Source organism: Jaculus jaculus, chromosome 3, assembly GCF_020740685.1.
Source record: "Jaculus jaculus isolate mJacJac1 chromosome 3, mJacJac1.mat.Y.cur, whole genome shotgun sequence".
NCBI lineage: Eukaryota > Metazoa > Chordata > Mammalia > Rodentia > Dipodidae > Jaculus > Jaculus jaculus.
In genome coordinates this window covers 13,100,011-13,121,670 of record NC_059104.1, presented here as the reverse complement: position 1 = coordinate 13,121,670, position 21,660 = coordinate 13,100,011, and the positions used below count along the sequence as shown (strand labels likewise).

At 45.8% G+C, this 21,660-nt stretch overlaps 1 protein-coding gene across 18 annotated transcripts in view; it reads right to left on the bottom strand.

The window, feature by feature from the left end:
• The window catches only part of Dock9 (dedicator of cytokinesis 9), a 362,490-nt gene that overhangs the window by 161,991 nt on the left and 178,839 nt on the right, over positions 1–21,660 (bottom strand). For all 18 annotated transcript variants that reach the window (XM_045145642.1, XM_045145649.1, XM_045145646.1 and 15 more), the window contains exons 3-4: positions 7,565–7,654; positions 1,613–1,695 (exon numbers count right to left, since the gene is read on the bottom strand). In XM_045145642.1, coding sequence (XP_045001577.1) covers positions 1,613–1,695; positions 7,565–7,654 — 173 coding nt within the window. The remainder of the gene's footprint in view (positions 1–1,612; positions 1,696–7,564; positions 7,655–21,660) is intronic.

Below are 21,660 nucleotides of genomic sequence, written 5' to 3'. Positions count from 1 at the left end.
GGCTCACCTTACTGCTAATCTGTCTGAAGACACTTGCTTTTGGTATATTCTCGGTTGACCTAACACTTCACAAGAAGTAAAGCACTTACCTAAGAAAACACTTGTTCCATGACTCACTATTTCAAAACAAAATTCACTCAATGTACAGTACTTATTAAAAGTCCATTTTAAAAAGCACTTTTAAGGAAAAAAAAAAAAACACATGCCACTCTATTCACAATAGCGGAATTGGAACCAACCTAAGTGTCTAGGAGTAGATAAAGAAAATAAACAGGACAGAATATTTTTTAAGCTATAAAGTACAAAGTCATGTTGTTTGCAGGAAAATGGATACAAATGGAGATAGTCATGTGAAGCAAATTAAGCCAGTCTCAGAAAGACAAATATTGTTTTCTCTCAAATGTGGACTGTAGATTCTACAAAGATAACAAATAAAATCATGCCTGTATATATGACATAAAACTCAAAATGAAACTGTCTAGGGGAACATAGAAGAGCAACTAACAGGAAGGAGGAGAAACAGGAAGATTGGTGCATTTAAGGAGACTATATGTTCAAAGCACATTATATACTTCTTTGAGAATGTCGTAAAACCCAGTATCATGTACAACAAATATAGGCCAATAAAAAAGAAAAAACTCAGTTCAATAACAAAAACACTATAAGCATGTACTAATGTATCTGCATTGTCTATTAAATTTCTCAGCAAGGGCTGGAGAGATGGCTTAAGTGGTTAAGGTGCTGACCTGCAAAGCCTAAGGACCCAGATTCCCCAATGTGCAAAGTGATGCATACATTTGGAGTTTGCAATGGCTGGAGGCTTCAGTGTGCCTATTCTCCCCCTCTCTCTCACTAATAAATAAATATAATTGTTTTTAATTGAGATAGCAAGAGAATGGGCACACTAGGGCCTTTCGCTGCTGTGAACAAACTCCAGACACGTGTGACCCTTGTGTGCGCATGTGTCTGATTTACGTGGGACCTGGAGGTTCGAACATGAGTTCTTAGGCTTTGCAGTCAAGCGCCTTAACCACTAAGCCATCTCTCCGGCCCCAAATAAAATAGCTTTTAAAAAAATTCCCGGGCTGGAGAGATGGCTTAGCGGTTAAGCGCTTGCCTGTGAAGCCTAAGGACCCCGGTTCGAGGCTCGGTTCCCCAGGTCCCACGTTAGCCAGATGCACAAGGGGGCGCACGTGTCTGGAGTTCGTTTGCAGAGGCTGGAAGCCCCGGCGCGCCCATTCTCTCTCTCTTCCTCTATCTGTCTTTCTCTCTGTGTCTGTCGCTCTCAAATAAATAAATAAATTTTTTAAAAAATTCCTTAGCAAAAAAATTTCCTCTGCTTTGGCACAGGAATTTTGAATAGAATTCTAGGACATCTTTTAACCATCCATCCACGTGACTGCATTGCCACTGACCAATTTCAGCGTACTGTATTTGAGCCTCACCGAAGAGACCGTACACAGCAGCGAGAGCAGGTACAAACCATCTAGAAGCATCCTTCACAGCTGCTCTGACTCCTGTGAAGTGACGCACACACCTCCTTGAGCAATGCAACCTCAGAGATGCCTCCCGTGAGCTTGGCCCCCACTGTGGGATCGGACGGTTTACTCACTTTGGAAGCTGTCGAAACTCTCCTGAGTAATCTTCATATTTATAGGTCACCAGGTGCCAGTCAGAGTTGTAGGTTTTGATGCACTGTTGGGGGGGTGGAATTGAAACAGAAAGAGACAGAGAAAAGTCAGAGAGACAGGTTATGATTTCTGCAAATACTGGTGAAGGTTTGGGCAGGTGTGCCCTTACAGACATTAAAGTTTCACTGCTACACACAGATGAAAAGTAGCATTCCAAAAAAATAAAATAAGCCAGGCGTGGTGGCGCATGTCTTTAATTCCAGCATTTGGGAGGCAGTGGTAGGTGGATCGCCGTGAGTTCGAGGCCACCCTGAGACTACACAGTTAATTCCAAGTCAGCCTGGGCTAGACTCAAAACAACAACAAAAGTAACATTCAAAGTTATACTCTAAAGACATGGAATATGATTTCAAAATTATGTGTAATTTTGGATTTTCCTACTACTGCCCCCAGTTCCACCAGTGGGGTTGAGGCAAGCCTGCCTATGTGACATGCCCCTGCTTTCTTACTGATTTCCTCTCGGGCCTCTTACAGGACATTAAAACCATGGAGGGGGCGGGCGCTGAGAAGGTGACTCAGAGGTTAATGGCACTTGCTTGCAAAGCCTACCAGTCTGAATTCAATTCCCCAGCCACTCACATAAAGCCAGACATGCAATTGTTCATAGCAGCAAGAGATCTCACCACACACACACACACACACACACACACAGATCCAAATAAATAACTTAAAAAAAATAAGCAACCAAAAAAGAAACATCCTGTGGATTGGGGTGGTGATTCAGTGGGTTCGAGCATTTGTCACACAAGCATGAGGGATTGAGAGGGCCTCAGGCCAAATTCAATTCCCTAGCACTCACTCAGAATAGCTACGCACACTCACACATGCTCACTCAGAATAGCTACGCACACTCACACATGCTCACAATACCCCAGTCCTGCGAGGCACTGAGACTGTGGGAATTGGTGGAGCTGGCAAAAACAGCAGCTTTAGTTCAGTAAGAAACTCCATCTCAAGGACCCACGTGATTGAGCAATAGGGGAAGGACCTCCACACGTGAGCATGAGGTGTGTGCACCTGTATACATGTGTGTGTACACACCATACATGCTACACACAAACACTACACAAGAACTTCCTGAAGTACAGACCGTACGGGTCTGATCAAAAACAAGGAAACAGGGGCTGGAGAGATGGCTTAGTGGTGAAGGCATTTGCCTGCGAAGCCAAAGGACCCAGATTCGATTCCCCAGGACCCATGTAAGCCAGATGCACAAGGGGCACATGTGTCTGGTATTCATATGCAGTGGCTAGAAGCCCTGGCCTGCCCATTCTCTCTCTGTCTCTTGCAAATAAGTAAATTAAAAACAAAAGGAAATAAGCACAAACATGAACACTTTTATGATTTTATGAATGACAATTTTTTTACAGTCTATTATTATTTTTAGTGAACGGAATATGTGAGTATCCAGATGGGTAACAAATCTAGGCAAAATGGGGAAAATTGTAACGTCTACATATTTTTTTTTTTTTTTTGGTTTTTTGAGGTAGGGTCTCACTCTAGCCCAGGCTGACCTGGAATTCACTATGCAGTCTCAGGGTGGCCTCGAACTCATGGCGATCCTCCTACCTTTGCCTCCCAAGTGCTGGGATTAAAGGCATGAGCCACCACGCTCGGCTAGATATTTTAAATCATGATTAATTTCAAGGGATACTTACGGAGGCTAATTACCCAGACAGTCAGTCCCCTGGCCACTTCTGATTGCCTCTTGTAGGCACCAAGCCCTACTTGCTGAGGCCAGAGAAAGTCTTGGAGATTACAGATTCCATCAGAAACCTCATGCAGACAACTGCGCCTCCAACAAGGCAGAGTCAGAACTGACTGATTACATTAGTCACCGTTCCAATGTGGGAGCTAATAATAGATGAAGTTATACGGGAAGGTTTACGAAGTATGTTTTGAAAACCTTGAGCTCATTCTCCTCTGGACTACAGGATGGAGAGGAAGAGATGCTTCACTCCACCAAAGTGCACCATCAGGGTAGTAACGTGGGCTGTGGCAAAGGACGGAGCACAATGCTCAACCTGCGGCAATTCAAGACCTTCATGGGCCGGGCACGGTGGAGCATGCCTTTAATCCCAGTACTCGAGAGGCAGAGGTAGGAGGATCGCCGTGAGTTCAAGGCCACCCTGACACTACATAGTGAATTCCAGGTCAGCCTAGGCTAGCGTGAGACCCTACCTCAAAGAAAAGAAAAGAAAAAAAAAAAAGAGCTTCGTGGAAGGTCAGCCCTTAAAAACCATATGTCTTTAATAAATTGGTTAAACTGGAATAATGATTTGGCTTCATATTTTTAGAAATGATTTATTTATTTGAGAGAGAGACAGACAGATAGAGAGAATGCCAGGGCCTCCAGCCATTGCAAACAAATTCCTGATGCATGTGCCACCTTGTGAATCTGGCTTACGCAGGACCTGGGGAATTGAACCAAGGTTGTTGGGCTTTGCAGGCAAGCGTCTTAATGGCTTAGCCATCTCTTAAGACAGAAGAGACGAAGTGTTGTGGGGAAGGGCCAGACACTAAATGCTTTCGGCTTTCTAGGTCACATCATCTGGGCTGCAACTCGGGTGTGTTATGACTGTAGTCATAGGCAGAGCGTCAACAAGCGGGCATGGCTGCATTATAATAAAACCGTCTTCAGGAAAACAGGCCCCAGGCCAGACTTTGCCTGTGGTCACACTCCGATACCTCCCGCTTTAAGAAACATTTATGCCTAAACATAGCTGGCTGTATTTGTCTAGAACTAGCTGTACTAATCTAGTAGTGAAGGAGATAAGATAGGAAGAGAAAGAGAGAGAGAGAGAGAGAGAGAGAGAGAGAGAGAGAGAGAGAGAGAGAGAGAGAGGGAGTACATGACTTCATGTAAGTGTGGAGGCTTTCCATCTCTTTTGTTTTTTGACACAAAGTCTCTCATTGGCTTGGAGCTAGCCAAGTAAGCTAGACTGGCTGGTCATTGATCCCCAGGGATCTACTTAGCATCTTCAGAGACAGCATTACAAGTGTGTGGCATTACCCTTGGCTTTTTTTTTTTTTTTAATGGGTTCTAGGGATTAAATTCAGCCTCTCATACTTGTATGACAAGGACCTTACTGACTGAGCTATCTCTCCAGATCTAGGAAGATGCCTTTTCAAAAGGATGAGAGAACAGAGCTCTGTAATTTGGTTTTTTTTTCAAGGTAGTGTCTTGCTGTAGTCCAGGCTGTCCTGGAATTCACTATGTAGCCTCAAGGTGGCCGCAAACTCAAGTGACCCCTCTTACCTCTCCCTCCCAAGTGCTGGGATTAAAGGCGTGTGCCACCACACCCAGAAGCTTTATAATCTTAAACACACACAAAAAAAAAACCCTAAGGAAAATTAAACATGACCTAATTGGGTTTCACATGTAAAAGTGGAGCTTGCTTGCAGTTTTGTTTTTTTTTAAATTTTTTTGTTCATTTTTTATTTACTTATTTGAGAGCAACAGACACAGAGAGAAAGACAGATAGAGGGAGAGAGAGAGAGAATGGGCGCGCCAGGGCTTCCAGCCTCTGCAAACGAACTCCAGACGCATGCGCCCCCTTGTGCATCTGGCTAACGTGGGACCTGGGGAACCGAGCCTCGAACCGGGGTCCTTAGGCTTCATAGGTGAGGGCTTAACCGCTAAGCCATCTCTCCAGCCCTTGCTTGCAGTTTTATTAATGGGCATGCATCTCATCTAAGAATGAACTACAAAAACTGGCCCCAAACTTTTTTGGGGGGAGCACGCCGGGGCCCCTAGCCACTGCCTAGGAACTGCAGATACATGTGCCCCTTGTGCATCTGGCTTGCATGCATCCCGGGGAGTCGAACCCGGGTCCTTAGGCTTCAGAGGCAAATGCTGTAACCGCTAAGGCATTTATTTCCCCCACAAACTTATTTTTAAATGAAAGAACACTCCAAGAATCAGTTTGCTCTACCCAAAAATACCCAGAGGAAGAAACAAAAGACAAAGAACCTAATTAATATTGTGGCAATATTTCTCTTTCCTAAGCTATTACTTATAGGTTTGAATAAGAATGCAAATATTAGCAGGGTGTGGTGGCACACATCTTTTTGATTTTAGTTTTCCAAGATAGGGTTTCTAGCTCAGGCTGACCTGGAATTCACTCTGGAGTCTTAGGATGGCTTTGAACTCACAACTCTTCCTACCTCTGCCTCCCAAGTGCTTGGATTAAAGGTGTACACCACCATGCCCGGCTGGGGGCACACGTCTTATTTTTTTTTTAATTTGTATTCATTTATTTGAGAGAGAGAGAGAATGGGCATGCCAGGGCTTCCAGCCACTGCAAATGAACTCCAGTCGCGTGCGCCCCCTTGTGCATCTGGCTAACATGGGTCCTGGGGAATCAAGCCTCGAACCAGGGTCCTTAGGTTTCACAGGCAAGCGCTGAACGGCTAAATTGGCACACATCTTTAATCCCAGCACTTAGGAGGCAGAGGTAGAATTGCTAGGAGTTTGAGGCCAGCCTGGGACTACAGAATGAGTGCGGGGTTAGACTGCGCTAGAGTGAGACCTCACCCCGAAAAAGAAAACAACAATAAAAGTGTAATTACTGCCATACACAAAATCAGGAACAGTCAGAGGTTGCTTGTTGTCACCTGGCACGTTTATGACGTCTGAGCCACTCCTGAAAGTAACTTGCATCTATAAACAGGAACAGGAAGTAGAGGAATGCACGGATGAACATGCTGAGTCAGCCTTTGAAGACTGTATTAACGTGACTGAGAGAGATGGCTCAGTAGGGAAAGTGCTTGCCTTGCAAGCATGAGGAGCCGAGTTCGTTCCCCAACACCCAGGTAAAAAGCCACACGCAGTGGCACATGGCTTAATCCCAGCAATGGGGGACAGGGGGCCAGAGACAGGAGGATCCATGAGGCACACTGCTCCAAGACAATGGCAGAAAAGAAGTGCCTCAAAAAGGTGGGTGATACCTGAGGCTATCCTCAGACCTACCTACACACTCACGCATGCGAGCTCACATCTGCACATGCACCTGTGCACATATGAACATGTATGTGCACATGCTTTAAAAAAAAAACCCTGGGGCTGGAGGGATGGCTAGCAGTTAAGGCATTTGCCTGCAAAGCCAAAGGTCCCAGGTTCAATTCCCCAGGACCCACATTAGCCAGATGCACAAGGGGGCATACGTGTCTGCAGTTCGTTTGCAGTGGCTGGAGGCCCTGGCTCGCCCAATCATTCTCTCTCTCAAATAAACAAATAAATAAAAATAAAAATATTTTAAAAAATAAGGTGGAGCCCTGAGATTGAGAAAGATACTTAATACTGACCTCTGGCCTCCACACACAAGTACACACACATTCACCTACATACATACAAACATGCATATACACACATGCACATCACACACATACACATGCAGAAAAACCCGTATGAATGATAAATCTTCCAAAGATAACTCCACTTAATTGATAACTCCACTTAATTCATCTATTCTCTGTCTTGAGATAAACTCTATCTACATAATTTGCAATCAGAAATGGAATCCTGTAAACATTTCTATCCACTGTTGACTCTGAAAGCTTCACTTATTCGATTTCATCTTCCATCACAGAGAATCACTTCTTTGATGCTTTATAGAAAAACTATAAAGTTTAGCTGGGCGTGGTGGCGCACACCTTTAATCCCAGCACTCAGGAGGCAGAGGTAGGAGGATCACCATAAGTTCAAAGCCACCCTGAGACTACATAGTGAAATCCAGGTCAGCCTGGGCCAGAGTGAGACCCTACCTCGCCAAACAAAACAAACAAACAAACAAAAACCTGTAAAGTTTAAGCAAAAAGGAAGTTAGAGGAAGATAGCATTACATTGTCTGCCAATGCAGAAAAAGCATTACCTCGGTCACAAACAGGCTCTGCGCTTCCTCCTCTGCGTTTGCAGGAACTGTGGAGCAGATGTACCGACCCTGCCGCCTCAAGATGGCTGTCTGTGAACAAAACACCAGGAAAAGACATGGTGAGGATGGGGAGCCAGGCCTCCCTGAGCTGAGTTGTCTTGACAACTGACCACACAGTGCCCCCCCATTTCTACCAGCACGGCTTCTTCTTAGGTCATTCACAACAAGGTCCATTTGGCATCCCAAAGGTCCGAAGCAGGCTGGGTAATAACTTGGCCCCCTACATGCTCCCTAATTTCTTAAGGGCTAGGGCAGTACCAGTACCACTACGGGCTAAATTGCCTTTATATCAGTTAAAACTTACATAACATAAAATATCATTTACAGCATTTAAAAAATATTTATTGGGCTGGAGAGATGGCTTAGTGGTTAAACACTTGCCTGTGAAGCCTCTGGATCCAGGTTCGAGGCTCGATTCCCCAGGACCCACATTAGCCAGATGCATAAGGGGGTGCATGCGTCTGGAGTTTGTTTGCAGTGGCTGGAGGCCCTGGCGCGCCCATTCTCTCTCTCTCTGTCTGTCACTCTCAAACAAATACATGAATAAATATTTAAAAAATTATTGATGTACTAAGAAAGAGACTAGGCATGCCGGGGCCTCTTGCTGCTACGAACGAACTCCAGACACATGCACCACTTTGTGTATCTGGCTTTATGTGGGTACTGGTGAATCAGATCCAGGCTGTCAGGCTTTGTAAGCAAGTGCCTTCAACCACCAAGCCGTCTCTCCAGCCCATGTGCATTTCTAAATGTGCAATTGAGTGGGGTTGAGAATACTCACAAACTTGTTCAAGGTAATGCTTTTTCTGCATTGGCGGACAATGTAATGCTATCTTCCTCTAGCACGTCACTAGCAAGCACGTTTTATTAATTAATCCAATCTTGTTGAGTAGCACATCCCCACTGCCCCCAAGCATGGTTAACTGTGCAAATAATAAGGTCTCGGTGAGTAATCCTTAAATGAACCTGCGGATTGTGGAAGTTGCCTCCTTGCCTCTTGCAGTCTGCTGGTCCAGGTTCAAATCCCCAGTTTCCACACAGATGCACAAAGTGGTTTGTGCATCTGGAGTTCATTTACAGTAGCAAGAGGCCCTGCCATGCCCATTCCTTAGCCCTAGTGTTCTCTCGCTCATAAATAAATGAATAAGTAAATAAAGCTGGAGAGATGGCTTAGCAGTTAGGGTACTCGTTTGCAAAGCCTACGGACTCAGGTTCGATTTCCCAGGACCCACGTAAACCAGATGCACAAGATGGCACATGCATCTGGAGTTCGTTTGCAGCAGATGGAAACCCTGGCATGCCCATTCTCTCTCTCTCTCTCTCTCTCTCTCTCTGTCTCAATAAGTAAATAAGGGCTGGAGAGATGGCTTAGCGGTTAAGCGCTTGCCTGTGAAGCCTAAGGACTCCGGTTCGAGGCTCAATTCCCCAGGTCCCACGTTAGCCAGATGCACAAGGGGCCGCATGCATCTGGAGTTCATTTGCAGTGGCTGGAGGCCCTGGAGCACCCATTTTCTCTCTCTCTCTCTCTCTATCTGCCTCTTTCTCTCTGTCTGTAACTCTCAAATAAATAAATAAATGAACAAAAAAATTTTTTTAAGTAAATAAAAATATTTTTTAAAAGCTCTCTGTTCCATTGTAGAAACTGACAAGGAATGTCTGTAGCATAAGCAAATATTATCTGTTAATTTCCCCACAGATCTTATGCATTAAAAACTATATTCAGGTAACAAGCTACTTTATGGCCAGCCAATTAACATGTAATACTCTTTTTTTTGTTTAAAGGCAGGTTCTCAGTACAGCTCAGGCTGGCCAGGAGATTATAAAGCATACCAAGGGTGGCCTAGAACTCATGATCTTCAGCCTCCCAACTGCTGGGATTAAAGGCATATGCTACCACATCCAGCTTGTGGTATTGTTTTTTATTGGTTAAAATTATATTCCTGCTAAAATCTAGTTTGCTGTCCTCTTTAGATAAGTCAACATCAATATGGGTACTCAAAGGATGTCACCCCTGCCCTTATGTTTAGAAATAAATCACAGCCATCCCTCAATGACCTTGGGAGATTGGTTGCAGGATTCCCCTCCAATCAGATATGAAGTCCAAAGCTATACAAGTCCCTTATCTAAAATGGTACAATATCTGCACAGAACCCAGGCACATATGCATGTATCTTTTTAAAATATTTTATTTATTTACTTATTTATTTTGAGAGGAGGCAGGTAGATACTAAGGCATGCCAGGGCCTCTAGACAGTGCAGCCGAACTCCAGATGTGTGAGCCACCTTGAGCATCTGGCTTCATGGGTACACACAGTGTGCACATATTACATATATACATATATATGTTACATATATGTATATATGACGAGGGAACATATTCTCCCCACCACCAATGCTCAGCAAAGGTGCGTATAAAGATGTTTGGTCACCTAACAATGCCAAGACAAACTCTTTGGCAGTTTTCTTTCTTAATGGAATTAAATAAAAAGGTGCAATGCTGTCCCAGGGTCCAAATATGAGAGGCAAAATTTATTTTATATAATTATTTCCAGGTTGAGTTTGAAGTCAACAAGATCAAAGAACTCATCTTTTCTTTAAGAACATTTTTAGAATATTATTTCTGCTGGGTGCGGCGGCTCACGCCTTGAATCCCAGCACTCGGGAGGCAGACGTAGGAGGATTGCTATGAGTTCAAGGCCACGCTGAGACTACAGAATGAATTCCAGGTCAGCCTGGGCTAGAGTGAGAACCCACCTGGAAAAATGGGAGAAAACCCCCCCCCACTATTTTTATTTATTTATTTATTTGCAAGCAGAGTGAGATAGAGATAAGAGAGACAGAGAACGGTGTGCCACGGCCTCTAGCCACTGTAAAGGAATTCCAGATCCATGTGCCACCTTGTGCATCTGGCTTTACGTGGGTTCTGCGGAATCGAACCTGGGTCCTTAGGCTTCACAGGCAAGCGCCTTAATGGCTAAGCCATCTCTCTAGCCCTGACTTTAAGAACTTTTCTATTTATTGAAATCATCCACTCATCCCCAACACTATGTTCAGTTGGATCCCTGTGGGGCTATGAATGGCATAGCCCAGGGAGGCCCAATGACATGGACCATTTAGGGGGACACAACGAGAGGCCAGATCCCTCACTTGGCCAGCCCCCGGGGCTCCCTGGCAATTCCCCACCACCTCCACCTGCCTCATGAGCTGCTGTACCCGGGTTTCTTGAACTTCAACCTGAAGTCATTGTTTACTAACTCCATTCCAGACCCCGACAGGGTCTTCCACATGTGTGGCCATGATGGGGATCCTGGGAAGCTCATGTTTCCAGCCAGGAGAAACGTGAAGCACAATCATTTCACAGGCGTCCTGAGTGGACAGCCAGGAAACCTGAGCCCCAGGGGGAAGCCTGAACTTTCCACATCCCTAAAACCGGCCTCTAGGATCTCCAGGTTTCCGCTGTGGTTTAAAGAGGTCCACCGTTCTGTGAACATGGACTTCTGAGTCGCATCCCTCTCCAATGTGAGCATTAGAAACAGATTTGTGAGAAATCGAAATGGAGCAGACATCCAGGAAAAAGAGAAAAGATGAAGATGATGTTTCCTTTGACTTATTTTTCTTTATGCATGGGATTGTTGGAATATAAGGAGAGACAATTCGCTATACACATTTAAACAGATAAAAGAGTATTACCAAAGACATGCTTTTGAATCATCTTGGTCTTACCCTCCGTGCCATACCAATGGCTGTTTTAATCACTTTACAATGAGCATTAGCTACAAAAATCTTCTTAACTTCTGACGGGAAGTATGCTTATCTGCTGGGTAGACAGAATATTATATTTTACACAACTCTGATTAAAAGCCTGAAGCAGGGCTGGAGAGATGGCTTAGCAGTTAAGGCATTTGCCTGTGAAGACTAAAAACCCAAGTTCAATTCCCCAGTACCCACGTAAGCCAGAGGCACAAGGTGGCACATGTGTCTGGAGTTCGTTTGCAGTGGCTAGAGGCCCTGGTGTGCCCATTCTCTTTATCTGAGCCTCTCTCTCTCCCTCTCTCACTTATTCAAAAGAAGAAGAAGGAGAAGGAGAAAGAGAAGAAGGAGGAGGAGGAGGAGGAGAAGAAGAAGTTGTTAAAAGCCTAAAACAAAAGACCCACCCTCTCCCTTGAGACCATAAAAACAATGAGCTGAAAACAATATCCCAGAACTGGGTGGGCTGTAACATGAGCCAGCTGCTGGGGATGGTGACAGCTCCTCTCCCTGTCTCAGATCAAGTAGCAGTCAGAGAACAGGGACCGGCTCCCTTCAGGCAGAACAGAACAGAAAGGGGGCTGTGGCTGGTTTCCTAGTGGGAAACCATGAGAAGTACAGAGCAGATACCCCTGGACAGGCCAGGCCCGTCTGGACTCTGGCTCAGGGGTTGGTTGGTGGAACAATGTGTTTATTGGATTTACTTACAGAAGGATGGGTGAGGGGTAACTTACAGGAGTGTGGGTAACCACCCCCAAACAGCCTGCCACCAAAAAGTCTCATCTCAGCAGGGATAAGAACAACTTGGCCATATCTGCAAGGGTGAGACCTTCTCCCCCTCAGATCCCCTTCCAGCACCCTCTCTAAGCTCTGGTTTCTCCCAAGACCTCATGGAGCCGGTCCAGAGTTATATCCAGTGGGGACGCAGGCACATCAGAGAGGCTGGGATCTCATATACCGACTATCCCCACTGTCTCCCCCTGGGAGGGAACATCTGGGCCTGAGAGTGGCCTGAAGTCAGAAAAGGGCCCTGTGCCCTCAATGACCACCTCCTATCCAGCAAAGTCCACCAGGCCTCAAAGCCCCAACTCCAATCCACCCCCGGGTTAAATCATGGCATGGACCTTAGCTAAACATTCAAATCCCTCCTCTCTCCTCACAATTTCATATAAAGCACCCCATCTTGGTGGTTATTTTTGTGTCTCTGTTTACTTAGTAGACTCGTCCATTCTAACCTCTGCAGACTTTACGAAGTGGTCAGGGGGCAGGGCGACTCTCCGAGAGCCATGGGGTGATGGGAAGACTCAGAGAAGTGGGCCCCCACAGAGAAATACAGCCAGTAGATTCCTGTTTAAAGGCTGGTGGCCTCGCCACATCATAATTAAGCCCAGCTTGAATATTGATTACGTTCAGCTGGGCCAAAGGGCTATAGTGTCCATGCCAATGGTTTAATGTTATCTGCAATTTCAAACAACTCTCTTCTTTATAAGGACGGATTCCCGAATGTTCCTTCCCTTCCCCTCCAGGCCTGAGCATGCCAACTACATGGCGTGCCTCAGATGTCTGCAGAGCCCTGTTCCTTTGGACGTGTGCGGGCAACGCCACGCGGTCGCGCTGGTCTGTACATTAAGTATTCTGGATCGAGTGGGGTCAAGCTATGCAGACGACCCTGGGAACGTGGCCGTGATTTATTGAGAGCAGGCGCGATGGAGGCCGTCCAAGCATCTGGCAGATGCATTTACTTTGTGAGAGGATTCAGTACCAAGCTAGGCTGGAAACTCAAATTGACACGGGGCGTTCCCCCATTTCCCCTCACAGTTCCTGCCTTGGAAGTCAACACAGTGTCTCCTGACATCAGACAATGCCATTGTCAAGGCCACCGTTGCCTAAGGGTTCTCAATGCTGAACTTGCTAATCATTACGAAAATGAACCAAGGGCTGGAGAGGCAGCTCTTTCCTTCAAAGCCAAAGGAGCCAGATTTGATTCCCCAGGATCCACGTAAGCCAGGTGCGCCAGGTGGCACATGTGTCTGGAGTTCATCTGCAATAGCTGGAGGCCCTGGTGTGCCCATATTCTCTCTCTCTCTCTCTCTCTGTCTCAAAATAAATAAATAAAAAAGAAAATGAACAACGTATGGAACAAGGACCTGGAGAAAGGATTCCATTCAGGTTTCTGGGGGAATTTAATCAAACTCCCAGGGCTGGAAAGATAGCTCAGCATCTTCCTGTGCAAGCTCAAGGGCCTGAGGAGGGCTGACACTGCTCAAGTTCAAATCTCCAGAACCCACATAAACAGGGGGCCTGGCCACACAAAACCTGTCACCCCAGCGCCATAGGGGAAGCAGGGACCCAAGAATCACTGGCACTCATGAAAAGGAATATGCCCCGGGATCTGTAAGAGACTCTGGCTCAAACACAAACAAAGCTGGGCAGGAGAGTAATGAATGGAGCTGGGGTGAACTGACATCCTGCTCCAGCCACCACAGACAAGTGTACCCCTGACACGGGCAAGCACGTGGGGTGCTGCATGAGACATGCAAGTGCATATAACACACACACACACACACACACACACACACACACACACACACACACAGCAAAGGAAGAGTCGTGATGTGAGCAAGAGAAAAGAGTCCACTGTCACCTAATTAAAATGCAACAAGCCCACTGTCTTGGAAGTGGGGGATGTCTTCCTACCTATTCCTTTCCACCAGCTCCTGCATGGGCCTGGGTTTCCTCCTTGAAGTCTCTCTGTTCCCTTAGCAGTGCAACCCTTTACCCTGGGTGCTGGCAACCACCTTCCCCAACATAGGCACCGCCACGATGCACCCCTGCAGGGCGCTGTTCTGTAAACCAAGGCGTAGCAGCCTAAGCCTTCCCTTCCTCAGCCTCGGTTTGGGTGCTCTGCGCAGCTGCCAGTCATCTGAGCATGGGCTGGGGGGAATCTCAGCTTAAATGCTTCCGGGGACTCCTTACTGACACCAGAATAAAGTGCATAAACTCCCATGGTGACCTAAGTAAGACCTTTCATGACCATCTGCAGAGGCTGTTCTTTTTTAAATTTTATATTTATTTATTTGAGAGAGGGAAAGAGGGAGAAGGAGAAAGAGAAAGAGCCACTGCAAACGAACTCCAGATGCGTGTGCCCCCTTGTGCATGTGGCTAACGTGGGTCCTGGAGAGTCGAACCAGGATCCTTTGGTTTCGCACGCAAACGCCTTAACCGCTAAGCCATCTCTCCAGCCCCAGAGGCTTCTCTTTAACCCTTCTCCACCGTGATGCACTTCTTTTTTTTTTTTAAATATTTATTGATTTATTTGAGGTGGGGGGAGAATATGGGCGCACCAGGGCCTCTAGCCACTGCAAATGAACTCCAGACGCATGTGTCTCCATGTGTATCTGGCTTATGTGGGTACTGGGGAATCGAACCTGGGTCCTTGGGCTTCACAAACAAGAGCCTTAACCGCTAAGCCATCTCTCCAGCCCAATGTGAAGCCCTTCTGCTTCCCTAGTTTATAGACTGTGGTGTTACTTAAAGTGACTCAGCATCCCCAAAACACACACACACACACACACACACACACACACACACACACACACACAAAAACACACACACACACACACACACACACCTGAAACTACTAGAAGGCATCTCTGTTTCTCCTACCAGACAAAAGAATATGGCTAGTGGCCAAAGGGCAGTAACTCACGTTTGTAATCACAGCAAGTAGGAGTCTGAAGGAAGGAGAATTGCTATTAGTCCAATACCAGCCTGGGCCACAGAGTGATAACTTGCCTCGAACCACCAAACACACAAGGCTAATTATTTATCTTTCCTTCTCCAATATCCAGCAGGTACCTCGTGCATAAGAAATGACTGGTGAGGGCTGGAGAGATGGCTTAGCGGTTAAGCACTTGCCTGTGAAGCCTAAGGACCCTGGTTCGAGGCTCGGTTCCCCAGGTCCCACGTTAGCCAGATGCACAAGGGGGCGCACGCGTCTGGAGTTCATTTGCAGAGGCTGGAAGCCCTGGCGCGCCCATTCTCTCTCTCTCCCTCTATCTGTCTTTCTCTCTGTGTCTGTTGCTCTCAAATAAAAAATTAAAAAATTTAAAAAAAAAGGAGGGGAGCTAGGGAAATGGCTCTGTGGTTAAAAGGCATGTGCTTGCAAAGTCTGCCGACCCAGGTTCAATTCCCCAGTACCCACATGAAGCCAGATGCACAAAGTGGTGCACGTACCTGGAGTTTGTTTGCAGTGGGAAGAGGTCCTAGCACGCTTGTTCTCTCTCTTTCTCTCTCAAGTAAATAAATATTTTAGAAAATACTTTCAGGCTAGAGAGATGGCTTAGCAGTTAAAGCACTTGCCTGCAAAGCCTAAGGACCCATGTTCAACTCTCCAGAACCCACGTAAGCCAGATGCACAGTGACACAAATCTGCAAGGTTACACATGCACACAAGGTGGCACATGTGTCTGCAATTTTTTTAAAATTTATTTATTTATTTATTTGAGAGCGACAGACACAGAGAGAAAGACAGATAGAGGGAGAGAGAGAGAATGGGCGCGCCAGGGCTTCCAGCCTCTGCAAACGAACTCCAGACGCGAGCGCCCCCTTGTGCATCTGGCTAACGTGGGACCTGGGGAACCGAGCCTCGAACCAGGGTCCTTAGGCTTCACAGGCAAGCGCTTAACCGCTAAGCCATCTCTCCAGCCCAATGTCTGCAATTTTTTGATTGCAGTAGCTGGAGGCCCTGGCACACCAATTCTCTCTCTCTCATTAAAAAAAATTTTTTTAATGGTTGGAGAGATGGCTTAGCAGGTAAGGCGTTTGCTTGCAGAGCCTAGGACCCATGTTTGACTTCCCAGATCCCACGTTAGCCAGACACACAAAGGTGAGGCAAGTGCAAGGTCACATGCCTACTAGGTGGTGCAAGTGTCTGGAATTCGATTACAGGGCTGAGGCCCTGGCATACCAATTCTCTCTATATATCTAAAAAATATTAAAAATTAAAAATAATTATAGAAAGATACTTCCTTCAGCATGAAGAGAAAAAAATTTTAATGATTAAATAAGTTGTTTAAAAAAAAAACAAACACTTTAACCCCAGCACTTGGAAGGCAGAGGTAGGAGGATCGCTGTGAGTTTAAGGCCAGCCTGGAACTACAGGGTGAGTTCCAGGTTAGCCCAGGCTAGACTGAAACCCTACCTTTAAAAAAAAAAGCAAGCAAATAATAACAACAACAAAGGCCCGACCATAATGACCTCTTGCTCCTTTTGGTTTAGCTGGAGACATCACAGTTCATCTGTGTTTGTCCCTTCCTAAGGGCAATGCCACATGGCTGTCTGTAGAAATGTCCCACCTCCCAACATGACACGTCCCGTCACATCACTATGCAATAGAGTCTAGGGACAAAGCTGCCTATACCCTCTCCCAACGAACAGGCCTCCTCTTCCTGAATCAGAGCATGGGGCTCCTAAGGGACGACCGGGCTGACAGCCAGATGGCCCAGTGGCTTTCTGGTCTGCCAAAAGTTTGTTTTTGCTTGATTCATCCTTTGTATGTTAAGCATGCCTTCTTTCTTTCCTTGTTTTTATGTTTCATTTTTGGTTTTACGATGTAGGGTCTCGCTCTAGCCCAGGCTGACCTGGAATTCACTATGTATGTATACATACATACATACATACACACACACACACACACACACACACACACACACACATATATATACATGCACAAAGCTAAGCCTTTGCAAGTGTGTAAATATTAATATAAGTTAAACATCAACTCAACTAAGCAATGCTATCTGAAAAGCAAGCTTTCTTTTGAAGGAATATTTGATAATTAAAAAAAAATTATCAGGGGCTGGAAAGATGGCTAAGCAGTTAAGGCACTTGCCTGCAAAACCTAAGGACCAAGGCTGGATTCCCCAGGACCCACGTAAGTCAGATGCACAAGGTGACGCTTGCATCTGGAGTTCATTTGCAGTGGCTGGAGGCCCTGGCATGCCCATTCTCTATCTGCCTGCTTCTCTCTCTCAAAAAAAAGTAAAAAATAAATAAATAAATAAATAAATAAATAAAAATATTTAAAGAAAACATTCTCAGTCACTTTTCTTCATTTGAACTAAAATTAAACCTCTCAGCTCTTAAATGTCCAATGTCAATTCCGAAATATTGTTTGTCTAGCTTTTTCAAGTTTAAGTCCACTTCTGGACATGAGCCAGTATCTCAGGAACAACAACATTCGTGGACAGTTACACGGTTGGCCACGGAATTGTGGCTGACAAAAATTCGAGGAATTTATAAAAAGGACACTTTTCAATGAAAGGTCAACATAAAAGCACTGAAACATCGAGATGATTCTTTTGTGTATCCAAAAAAAAAAAAAAAAAAAAAGCATTTTCTTTCCCAAAGCTGAGATGGGAAATGAGATCAGGGGCCTGCAGGCCTTTGTAAGCAGCTGGGGCTTGGCTTCCTCTCCAGGCTGCTGGTTTGCAGATCTTATCAGCTGCATTTAAGTGAAAGAGGAAAAAGGCATAGGAAAAATAAAAAAACCAGGATGTTACCCAGAAGGAAATGGGGTAACCACATTTACCTACACAAAGCTCAGACTCCTCGAGGAATTTCCACATTTTCCAAAAGGGAAATCTCCTGGACTGTCGAGCCTAAATAATCTTTACTCCATATTCCCATCTTTCATTTTTACATTCCCTTGCTGGGACATGGATACGGATAATGTGGGTGTTCCTGGGTTCTTGCTCTGGGGCCGGCCATGGTCCCCCGAAGATGCCCAGGCAACCAGGGTGAGCGAGCGCGTGAAAGTGAAAGACTTTTGGGAGGAGTTTCGGTGAACAGCTCTCTCAGTTTACTGTCAATGAAATGGGTTTATAAGCATCTGAGGGTGGGGGAGGACACTAAGGGGACTGGACGTACCAAGCTCATTTCTGATGCCTGATTAGCCAAAGGTCACAGAGCTATGGGCAGAGCCACAGTCCCCGTGTGCCAGGCTTGGAGAGGGAGTGGCCTCCTGTAGTCTGGGGGTCCTAAGCCATGCCTGGCAGCTCAGGCCCCTCTCCTGAAGGCTCCAGCCTGTGCCTGGCAGAGCCCGACAGGACAATACATTGTACATATTGGTAGAAAACTCACACAGAGTATTTACTCCTTATTCTAATTCTGCACAACAGGTTTTTTGCCCATGCATAACACAGAAATCCTATACACACATGCTCTTTAAACAAATTGTATTTTATCCCAGCATTTGGGAGACAGAGGTAGGAGGATTGCCTGAGTTCGAGGCCACCCTGAGACTACATAATGAATTCAAGGTCAGCCTGGGCTACAGTGAGACCCTACCTCGAAAGACCCCCCCCAAAAAATGTGGTACAGCTAGACATGATGTCACATGCCTATACAACCAGCACTTGAGAGGTTGAAGCAGGTGGATTGCAAGTTTGAAGCCAGCCTGGGTTACACAGTGAGACAGTATCTCAAAAAAAAAAAAAAAAATCATGGTAAATCACACAAAATAAAAAAATCTCCCATCTTTTTTTTTTTTTAATATTTTTTGTTCATTTTTTATTTATTTATTTGAGAGTGACAGACACAGAGAGAAAGACAGATAGAGGGAGAGAGAGAGGATGGGCACGCCAGGGCTTCCAGCCTCTGCAAACGAACTCCAGACGCGTGCGCCCCCTTGTGCATCTGGCTAACGTGGGATCTGGGGAACCGAGCCTCGAACCGGGGTCCTTAGGCTTCACAGGCAAGCGCTTAACCGCTAAGCCATCTCTCCAGCCCAAAATCTCCCATCTTAACTATCTTTGAGTAGACAGTTCAATGGTAGATTCATAAAACCCTCAGCACCGGGCTAGAGATATGGCTTAGCGGTTAAGCACTAGCCTGTGAACCCTAAGGACCCAGGTTGGGGGCTCGATTCCCCAGGACCCACGTTAGCCAGATGCACAAGGGGGTGCACGCGTCTGGAGTTTGTTTGCAGTGGCTGGAGGCCCTGGCGCGCCCATTCTCTCTCTCTCTCTCTCTCTCTCTCTCCCCCTCTTTCTCTCTCTCTCCCCCCTTCTCTCTGTCACACTCAAATAAATAAAAATAAACAAAAATAAAATTTTTTAAACCCTCAGCACCATCCACCCACAAAACTTCTGCCACCTTGCCCTCTGTATAAGATACCACCATTCACTCCCTTTTCTGTTTCCATGAATGTGATCAGTCAATGGGCATGATGTGAGGGGCATCTCACAGCATCTGTCTTCTCGTGCTTGGCTTATTTCACTTGGCACGATAGCCTCAGGTCCAGCCTTACTGTCACATGCCAGGATTTCCTCTCCTCTTAAGACTGAATAATACCCGATGCCACGTAAATACCCTATTTTTCCTTATTCGTCTGTGGACACCTGGGTGGCCTTCATCTTCTGGCTGCTGTGGCTAACACTGTCACACACAGAATTTTCTGCACAAGAATCCCTTGGCATCTTTCTCCTCAAGTGTTCCAGATACACCTCCAGCAGTGGAGTACAACAGGCTCCTTTGATCTTTTGGGACACATTAAACACATTAACCCTTTATCAGACACCAAAGTCTAATTTTACTGAAATATGACTAGCATTCACACAGTCTTCAAACATCCTCCCCCCTTTTTTTTAAACTACTGACTACCTCTTTTTTGCACGTGTAGGCATGTGCATGTTTGTACACTTGTTTGCAGGTGTCCATGGAGGCCAGAGGCTGATGTTTGGTGTCTTCCCCAATCATTCTCCACTTATTTATTGACAGTCTTTCATTGAACGCAGAGCTCACCAATTTGACTAGCCAGCATGCTCGAGGGAGCCTCCTGTCTCTGCTCCCCACACAGTGAGGTGCATGGCCATTCCTGGTATGTATGGAGATGCTGGGGATTGCAACGCAGGTCCTCGGGCCTGCATGGCAAATGCTTAAAAAAACAAAAAAAACAAAACTGAAGCCGGGCGTGATGGCGCACGCCTTTAATCCCAGCACTCGGGAGGCAGAGGTAGGAGGATGGCTGTGAGTTCGAGCCCACCCTGAGACTCCATAGTGAATTCCAGGGCAGCCTGGGCTAGAGTAAGACCCTACCTTGAAAAACCAAAAAACCAAAAAACAAACAAACAAAAAACCAAAACTGAGCCAGGCTGGAGGGATGGCTTAGTGACTAAAGGCATTTGCCTGCAAAACCAAAGGATCAAGTTCGATTCCCCAGGACCCACATTAGCCAGATGCACAAGGCGGTGCATGTGTCTGGAGCTTATTTGCAGTGTGGCTTACATGGGTTCTGGGGAGTCGAACATGGGTCCTTAGGCTTTGCAGGTAAGTATCTTAACCGCTAAGCCATCTCTCTAGCCCAAATACTTTGTTTTTAAAAATTTATTTGAGAGAGAGAGAATGGGTGCATCAGGACCTCTAGCCACCACAGATGAACTCCAGACACATAGGACACCTTGTGTATTAGGGTCCTTTGGCTTTCTAGACAAGTGCTTTAACAACTAAGCCATCTCTCCAGCCCATTACTACCTTTTCACAGTCTATGACATTACAGAACCACAGAGTCCTTGTTGAGCTATGAAACAATTCCTCCAACAATCAGTCTTAAAACATTAGATTTGGGCTGGAGAGATGGCTTAGTGGTTAAGTGCTTGCCTGTGAAGCCTAAGGACCCCGGTTCGAGGCTCGGTTCCCCAGGTCCCATGTAAGCCAGATGCTCAAGGGGGTGCACGCATCTGGAGTTCGTTTGCAGAGGCTGGAAGCCCTGGCGCGCCCATTCTCTCTCTCTCCCTCTGTCTTTCTCTCTGTGTCTGTTGCTCTCAAATAAATAAATTAAAAAAAAAAAAGCATTAGATTTAACTTACGTCATTACTGAACAAGTTTGCCCAAGTACCACGGACAGAACTAGAGTTGACTCAGGTTCCAATAGTTACGGATTATGTAGTAAAATTTTGTGTACGTTTGGAATTCAACATGGTTCTATAAAATTGATTTGGAAGAGATTAAAAATATTTCTTGTTGGCTCAGCAGATAAAGGTACTTATTTACAAAGCCAGATGCCCATAATGGAGCAGGCATTTGAAAATTGTTTACAGTGACATGTGGCCCTGGCATACCCATACCCTCTCTTTCCCATGAGACTTGTCTCTTTTTTTTATTTTTACTAGATCATGGCAGTTTAATCAAGTTCCTCTATTCTTTAGGTATATTAAGCACAGCTAAATTACTCAGTGGCATAGACCTTTAATCCCAGCACTCAGGAGGCTGAGGTAAAGAGGACCACT